At 37.7% G+C, this 9402-nt stretch overlaps 1 protein-coding gene across 2 annotated transcripts; it reads right to left on the bottom strand.

Annotated features, from left to right (window-relative positions):
* Positions 1-4755: 4755 nt before the first annotated feature.
* Positions 4756-6146, bottom strand: LOC104800050. Of its 2 annotated transcripts, none has more exons than XM_010522754.1 (2): positions 5883-6146; positions 4756-5284 (listed from the first exon to the last, which is right to left on the bottom strand). In XM_010522754.1, exons 1-2 carry the CDS (start codon positions 6063-6065, stop codon positions 4907-4909), a joined length of 561 nt encoding a protein of 186 aa, XP_010521056.1. In that variant the 5' UTR covers positions 6066-6146; the 3' UTR covers positions 4756-4906. The 2 variants fall into 2 exon arrangements, with proteins under 2 accessions (XP_010521056.1, XP_010521058.1); XM_010522756.1 differs by having other exon boundaries at positions 4756-5265; positions 5888-6146.
* Between the last annotated feature and the right edge of the window lie 3256 nt (positions 6147-9402).

Raw genomic sequence — 9402 nt, 5'->3', positions numbered from 1 at the left:
CTTCCCCTCAAACTGCCTCTGCAGATTCGGGGTCATGCTTCCCAACATGAGACAGGAGATCTCGATGTCGTCAGTCTGATGCTTCAACCAAGCATCCTTGACGGCTCTCGTGGCATTGGCTGTAGGCTCTGGTGGTAGAGCCCCTTCTAGGACGTAAGACTTCTTATCGTACTTGAGAACAATTCTCAAGTTCCGATACCAGTCTAAGAAGTTCGTCTCGGTCAACTTATCATTCTCAATGATAGATCGCATTGTCAAACTCGGTACGCTACCGGTTGACGCCATGTCCTACAAAAAAAGACAAACAGAACGTACAAAACAAATGCAGATTCTATTAATGATCAACTACTAGCTAGCCCATCATCAATCAATGTCTACATATCTATGAACTACTACCAGCTAGTCCATCATCAAACAATGACAACATAGATGCAAAAATGAGCTATATTCCCATACAGAAAAATAACCCTATCATAATTTTCTATATGGGACTAAGATCCATATTTCGCATAAGAATGGACTGTCACACCCATCTTTATGCTATTTAGGTAGACATCTAATGTCAATCACATCCAATGTGACTCTCAGATCCTTTTATGAGACTATGATATCAAATATCATTGCATACTCGTCTCATCTGTACCGTTAAGTCTCAAGTCAAAACTTGACAACTTAACCTAAGGTAAACCATGTTCAAGCTGTGGGAACCACGATATCCACCCTGTCTCACAAAGATAATCCGGCACGCTAAGCTTTGGCATGACCCATGACGATCGATGCCTTGACAGACGCTCTAGTAATGGGAGGTACACGCTTAGCATTACATAAATAAGGGGTTTTTGAAACCACACTTAAATCAAGCATCTACTTTCAAGCTATGAGAACCACCATTTCTCCATCTTGCCTCACCAAGATAGCACGGTACACCCAGCTTCGGGTCTGTGTCGGTCCAGACCTTTCGGTCCAGAATGGTCCAGACCGATCGGTCTTGGTCCAGACCGATCGGTCTACGCATGCAGACCGTTCAGTCCGGACCTGTCGGTCCAACCGACTTGCGAAACCCTAGACCGATCGGTCCAGAGGACCAGACCGATCGATCCAGGCGAAAACGTGATCAGATCTCGTTTTCGCCGTTTCTGCCCCGTTTCAGACCCGAATTCGACCTCGTTTTCGCCTGCGAACTCAGAATTCGAAGCTCTTGCACATTATGCAACAATGAACAGAAAATCTACTCTAGATCCATAATCAAATCATGCATAGCATCAAAGCAAACACGGATTCAAACAATTCAAATCCTATAACGTGCGTGATCGGGTTCTAACAAAAATCATGCAGAGCAACCAGGCTCTGATACCAATGTTGGGTTTTCCTGGGATCTCAAGAGTGAATCTAATTCCTAAGAGATCAGTTCTAGAGTTTGCGCAGCGGATTTAAAACAAAAATTTTGATGAAACCCTAAAACCTATCATGCATGATCTTGTAGAAACGTTAGAACGCTTACCTCAATCGATTCGGGGCTTGTATCAATCGAAGAACGCGTCTGATCACTGTAGACAGGAAGAATACCTTGCCCTCTACATGTATCCACGCGGCAGAAAGGATTCCAACGGTACTTGTCTGCTAGGACTGAAGAACTCTTTCTTCTTTATGCAAGGGTTTCAGGGATCTTTCTCTTAGCTTTTTCACTCTCCAAACCTCTCCCTAGGGTCTGAAAATCGTGCCAAAGGAGTTGGGTGGCGTTCCCTTAAGTTTCCCACCATTAAAACCCTAATTAGAGCGAGTTTAGTAAATCCCGACATCTGGACCGATCGGTCCAGACCTGGACCGATCAATCTGGAGCTTTTTAACGTCTGGACCGATCAGTCCACGTCTGGACCGATCGGTCTGGAACAATCTCCGGACCTCATACGTTACCTCTGGACCGACCGGTCTACGTCTAGACCGATCGGTCTGGGTTAGCTGGACCGATCGGTCCAGACCTTCTGGACCGGTCGGTCTGGCCTCCGCTCCACCGGGATTTTCTCGTCTCTTTTCGCACATTCGTCCTTTCCTGTGTGTGTGACCCTGTAGGCTCATCCGAAATAGCATTATAACACGAAATCTCTTATTTCGGTTACACAAGTCATAGGCGGTCTCTCTCTAGCATGACACTATGACTACCTATCTCGAATTGAGTTTGTTCGTGATCCTACGAACGCCAGTGATGATTCCGTTTGATGATCCTTTTGTATCACGATATCATATGTCGAATATAAGGCATGGACAAGCCGCCTTATCTGATTCGACTGCTTTCTCGTTCACTGAGTTCGACTGTCTGAAATAGACGACGTTCGTCTATAGTGCGGCCACACATTTCTACAGTCTCGCTCACACGAGGGGCCCAGCGATATCTCTCTCTTTTACGAGAGGTACAAATCCCGTCTTGACTATCTACAATCCAGCAAATGATTCGTTTCGTACCTGATACACGCCTTTATAGTCCTCCTGTTACGCAGGACGTTTGACGTAATCAAAGTACGCAACTCCTCATGTTGGATTCCATAGATATCTCAAGTCTTAGGATCCAATCATGGAACCATCATATGAGATTCAAGTCATGACGCTAGTCCATGTGACAATCTCATGCGGGTCAATCCAGTATTCCGTTCTCCAACGAATACCTATGATTGTGATCGTATCCAAATACCTATGATCTTCTATATGATCATCAATCACACATCATACTAGTCTTATTATGTCATCATTGACACAAGACTAGGGAGTTAAGTATCATTCATAATGATACATGGATTTCATAACACATCTAGTATGCAAGAACATGTAATGAATCAAATACTCTCATAAATCATAGAAAGTATCAATACATCAAATGTATCTAAATAAAGCTCATAAACAGTACATCATAGAACACTAAACCAACATGGATGACCCGCATGAGATTGTCATACGGACATGAGTCTTGACTTGAATCTAATGTGATAGGTTCACGACTAGATCCTTTGATCTGAGATGTCTACAGTATCCAACATGAGGAATGTCGTACTTTGATTACGTCAAACGTCTTGGGTAATAGGAAGATTATAACGGCGTTTCTTGGGTACGACATGAATCATGTTTCGGGTAGTAGATAGTCAATAAGGAATTTGTATCTCTCATCCCGAGAGATATATCGTTTGAGCCCCTCGAGTGAGTTGAGACTGAGATGCGCACAATCCGATGATGAGTCATCTGATGTTTCAGTTAACTCAACGAACGAGAAAACAGTTGAATCTCATAAAATGGCTGACTCCATGTCTTATGCTCGACATATGATATCGTGTTACAAAGGGATCATTGTATGGACTATTACCGACTTTCGTTAGATCACGGGACTAACTCTATTCAGATTAGGTAGTCATAATGTCTTGCTAGAGACCGCCTATGACTTGTATTACCGGAATAGAGATTTCGCGTCTTACTTCTATTCCAAATGAGCCTACAGTGTTACACACACAAGGAAGAAATAGACGAGAATCCCCGAGTCGACGGAGTCCAGACCGACTGGTCCACAGGGCTGGACCGACTAGTCTAGACTTGGCCAGACCGACCGGTCTAGACACATGGACCGGACGGCCCAGTCTCCGGAGCAAAAGTTGGGTCAGACCAAAATAAGAGCTAGGTCTACCGGTCCAAACGTCGGGAGAATCCTTCTCCTTTTCAAACTAGGGTTTCTTGGAAATAAATAAAAGGAGCACGACCCTTAGGGTTTTGGGATGCCTCCTCAGACTTTTAAAGCAAATCTAAGAGTCCCAAAACCCACCTCGTGATTCCTATAAACCCTGCGCATAGAGATTGTAATTTCTAGTCCTAGCAGACAAGTTCCAACCGTTGGAATTCTTTCTGACGTGTGGATACGTGTAGAAGGCTTGGTACACTTTCTGCCTTCTTGTGATTGACGATTTAGTTGTGAGTACAGACCCCGAATCGTTTAAGGTTAGCGTTTTTTCTATATCTCTACAATCATGCATGTTCGATTTTAGGGTTTTGTTTAGAAAATTTTTGTTTTTCACCTTCCACTACATAAACCTAGAATCGGATATCTAGAATTATGAATTGCTACCGAGATCCCATGAATCCTAACACTCGTACCTTTCAGATGGAAGCTTCTCAAGGATGGCTATGACGGACGCGACGGCGTAGACGACATGGAGATGGAAGACGAGAAGATCTAGAGTAGGGTTTATGCAGATTCCTGATTTACGAGATTGGTAGTGTAGTTTTACGAGTTTTGTATTTTTAGATATTTACACTACAATATTTGTATTTACTTTTGCTGCAAACTTGTGTAAAATAAGGTTTTAAACCCCGCATCTTTTAGATATTTGTCTTTTGGTTATTATTGTCCATGTGACGCAATTCGTTTACGAGGGATGAGGACTACGGCCGTAACAGTGAATATCCCTTCAATCTATTGAGAATTCTTCGCACCGAGCCAAGTTCTGCACTTCAACTAATTGATCCAGTTCTGATCTTTTCCTCGTTTATATGCTGCAAAATCTAAATTATTCTGCACAACAACTTGCAAACTAATAATTCTCTAAAAATCTATACACATTAGATTATTATACCTAACGATATATAGGTTATTTTTAATATCGCGTTATCTTAGTTAATCAATAAAAAACCTTAAAAGACAGAATTTACAACACTTTTTCGACAAAAAATATATTTCAAAAAAAAATTTGTGTTACTGGATCGTTGTCAATATACAACGAACGAGGGACGAAATCGATTTTGTTGCACGTCTCTAACGATTTACTAAGGAAATATTGAGTTTTCATATATACACCAATACAACAAATCACTCAATATCAATACATAAACCAAAATGAAAACCAAATCCGGACCCGGTTCAAACCAAACCGAATCACTCACGACGGAAAGTATTCTCGTCGTCGTCGTCGACGGAATCCGTAGCGCCGGAGGCCAGATCGATGAAATGGCTCATCTGATCGTTCATCGCCAAGAGCGTCTTCGATACCACGTCATCGTTCTTGCCGATCAGTGCTGTGACGTGGCTCGTCTCGTCACGTGAGACCATGACGTCGTAGTTGGCCGTGTCCGGTGTCGACTTGAGACCGGCGGCGGCGCTGCCGAAGGACGCGAGGATTCCTGCGTAGGCGTCGCGGCACTGCGCGTACACTGCCTTGTTCGGCGGCTCCTTCTTCACTGTCTCGTCGATGAAAGCCAGTGTCTTCTCGGCGTGTGCTTTCCCGAGTCCGATCGCTACCTCAGCCAGTGGAAACTATTCAATGAATATTAGACATGCTGTGAAAGTTGGTCTCTCTCTCTATATATATATATATATATATAATTTTGGAAATATAAATATCCTCACCACAGTTTAATGGTATTATTATAAACTGGTAGATATTAGTTAATATTTTAAAATTTTATGTATGTGGAAGTTTGTATAAATATCAATGAGTTTATACAGAAAAAAACAATTACATTAAAGATTTTGGAGTTCTAACGATTTATATAATTCACCTTTAACCAAAAAAAAAACAATGAGTTTATATAAAAAAGAAAAAACATTAAATATTTTGGAGTTTTAACGATTTAATGTGTTTTTATAAAAAAAAATTCACTTAAAATTTCCACCGGAACAATATCTTTCACAGGTAAAAAAAGTACTGAGTTCAAATATATCTGATTTCAACTAAAATTTTAAAATACTGATGAATAATTCTTGTTTAACGATTTTAAAAGTTGTAATTATATACTATAAATTATATTTATGTTATTTAGTGAGAATGTTTTAACAATTTAACGTGTTTTATAGGGTTTTCCTTAATTTTATGACGTCATTAATTAGGACAATACTATGCTAAAAAAATTACCAGACCATTTGCGGCAACCGCCTGAGGATTCTCCGTCAGAGCTTTCAGGCAATAAGCTTTGTCGGTGACACGTTGGCATACAATGCTGATGAACTCCGTGGGCGGCGGTTCTGCGGCCAACGAGAGAAACTGCACAATGATCGCAGCGGCGGCGACGGATAAACGACCGGAGAACGAAGCCATATCTTTGCCGGATATTTTTTTATTAATATTTCTTTCGATATTTTTTCTACCGTTGTTTATTGTTCTTCTTTGATTCTTTTTTGTTTGGGGTTATACATTTTAGGATGTTTTATACACCAAGGAAATAGTGAAAATGGGCTAATTAAGAAAGCGGTAAATATTTGATTTGAATTCAATTTACTAAACATGATTACTTTATTTTATTTAGGTAATCTTAATTTGGAGTTTTGTTCATTAATAGCTTGTGGTTTATGTATATGCTGTATAATTAGTTAATCAAACTTTTTGGAAAATACTCAACTTTAAAGATTAGAAAAGTTTTATAAAAAATCTTCTAAATGTGTGACATAAATACCTCAATTTCTAAATCTATATATATTAATAAAGAAGTTTAAAGAGTTGTGGTGAAGCCACATCATCATCCTAGGTGGATGTTTTCTAATTTTTGATTGGTTTATACAAAACTTCATTAAAAACATGAATATTCAATTAGATTAACATTAATTTTTACACATAAAAAATAGTTTTAAAAATAATTGATTATAAGGATGACAAAGAATATCAATAAAATATAAAAACAAAGTTTATGTGGGAGGATCACAAAAAATGCAGAAGCAAAATGTCAAAATAGAAATTATTTATATATATGTGGTTTATTGTGGTGTCAAAATGTCAAAAAATTTTATGCGGAAAGATCATCCATGTGGCATTTTTAATAATTTCTATTGGATGTTGATTAGTTGCATAATTTTGGTTTTTAATAAGTTATCTCTAATTTTTATATATCAAAAACTATTTTTAAAAATATCAGTAGATCTTTATAATTAAAAAACTCATTTTTTTTTATCTTATACATAAATAATGAAATTTAAAGCAATTTGATTAAGCCACATCCACATGTCATTTTACTTAAACCTCATTGGATTATAAGATCACTCATTGAAAAAAAGAAACGTTTGTGGTTGGATAAATAAAAAATTTATTTTGTTTTTATTACCGTCATTAAATTTCAATTAGTGGAGTAAGAATTTAAAACAAAAAACGTGCCAACGAATTTATTAACCCACTATGACCACTCTTCATAAAATAGTATCCATTTGAATTGAATGATACCTATACATTTAGAGACAATATTTATAATAAACGTGGAAATTCCATATCCATTTAGGTTTTAGTTATAAATATAGGAATCTGTAGACATTTTTATTTTGTTTTAATCAATCATTTGATTTAAGGTGAATAGTTTTGAAAACTTGTGTTTGGTCTCTATATGCAGATAAGAAGAAGTAAGAGATTTGAAAGGAAAAAAAAAACCCTGTATGAATATTTAGGAGAAGAAGAAGAAAGAGAAGATAATGGAAATGGAGACAATGATTCACTGAATGCCAAGTGTTTGGAAACCTATTTTTGTATTCTTAATCGATTGTACTATTTTTTTATTTTCATGCATCATTTCCTAATTATGTTCTATCATTTTTTTTTTGGCAGGATAAGATGAATGAAGAATATTGTCGAAGAATCAAATCTGGTAAATAAAAGAGAGATCCAACTAATATCAAATTTGGTAAATTAAATAATTAGAAATTATAATCTATTCTTTTTTTAATTAATTCAATTTGATGGATCATTTAATGTCTCTATATAATATCATTTTTTTTGCATCCTAAATTATTTAAGTTTTGGGTCTATCGATAATATTTGATTTTTTTGGTTGTGTTATTGCAGGGGACATGAATAAGAATAACATGAACTTTCCTGATGTCTCTATATAATATCATTTTTTTTGCATCCTAAATTATTTAAGTTTTGGGTCTATCGATAATATTTGATTTTTTTGGTTGTGTTATTGCAGGGGACATGAATAAGAATAATAGTATGGACTTTTAGATTTTATGAAAAGGTGAGATTGAAATGGTTATTTCTATATGTATAGATTTATTTATTAATTTGATTAAAATAAATTTATTTAAAATATGTAGTATATAGAAAAATCTTTAACATGAAAATATATGAGTTTAAACTAATAAAAATACTCATATTCAATTTCTTGTCATCTATGTATGTATGAATATATACATAATTTATTATTAAATGATATTATGATAAAACTAAATGATACTATTTTAAATTAGAATCATAGACATAAAAAAAAATTCAAAGACCAATAGACAAAGTTTTCAATATACATAACTTATTATTATTCTTTCTATTTATATACCTAGAAGACCTAGAACTTTCTCGCCTTAGCTTGAAGGATTCGTTTTTCAATGGTTAATCGATGGACGACGAAAATTTTCATCTTGATCTGATTTTTCGCTCATTTCGAATCCGTTTTTTCGTTCCGTTTTCTCGAGTTAATTCATGATCTTCACTCCGGGAGGTAATCGGATCAAACATCTCCGAATTCTTTGAAATCGTGTCGAATTCGAACCAGGAACTCAATTAGGGGTGCCTTGCCAATGGGACATGACGTGGCTCTTAGCAAGACTCAGTGAAATACCACTACTTTTAACGTTATTTTACTTACTCCGCCGCATAGTTGTAACCCATGTGTTTAGACGCCACGGTCATTGGACGTGAAGCCAAGGCTTTGTCATTCACAGTGAAACACTCCTTAGCCACCTCCCAGCTACTAACCACAAACGCTCTACGGCTTCCGAGTTGGGATTGGTTCTATCTGCAAAATGAAAATGAAAGGAAAAATGAAAAATAAATTAAGGAAAAAATGTAGTTTTCTATTTTATACATTTTAGTTACAACCCGAATGCGCCCAGGAATCATCCCGGTTTCTCCTACGGAAATCCGAGCGGATCATTGAATGCGCAGCAACAGGGCGTTTCCAGAATCCCTCAGAATCCACCGGGCTTCACTCAGTCACGTTTTCAGGTGCAGAATCAGGGATATGAGCAGCAGAATCAGGGTTACCGAGCACCTCAACCTGCGAAGAATGATGAAGCGGACATCAAGACGATGCTTTCCCAACTAATGCTCGATCAGAAGACATCATTTACTGAGTTGAAGACCGAGATACAGAGTATAAAAGTCAGGCAAGACACTTTTGAGAGGAGATTAGATGGATTTGATGCTCATCTGAAGCATGTGGACATGCAGATTGCGCAGCTTGCATCAGAACCCTCTAGACAGCAAGGCACATTTCCTGGAAAGCCCGAACCGAATCCACGAGAACACGTCAATGCCATTCAGCTTATAAGTGGAGAAAGTCTGCCTGAGACGGTCCCTATTACTACCACAGAAAAAGGGACGACGTCTAGACACACTGCTGATGAGAAAGGGAAAGCCATAGCTCACGAGACATCTAAGGTGCATGTAGAGGAAG

Source organism: Tarenaya hassleriana, unplaced genomic scaffold (assembly GCF_000463585.1).
Source record: "Tarenaya hassleriana unplaced genomic scaffold, ASM46358v1 Cleome64, whole genome shotgun sequence".
In the NCBI taxonomy this organism is placed as follows: domain Eukaryota; kingdom Viridiplantae; phylum Streptophyta; class Magnoliopsida; order Brassicales; family Cleomaceae; genus Tarenaya; species Tarenaya hassleriana.
This window is presented reverse-complemented; position numbering and strand designations above follow the sequence as displayed.

Bases quoted from the DNA above. Each gene is read 5' to 3' on its own strand.
- LOC104800050 (XM_010522754.1), bottom strand. From the start codon at position 6,065: ATGGCTTCGTTCTCCGGTCGTTTATCCGTCGCCGCCGCTGCGATCATT. The intron at 5,285-5,882 runs GTAATTTTTTTA...TTCATTGAATAG, and splicing joins CGGTTGCCGCAAATGGTCTG to TTTCCACTGGCTGAGGTAGC.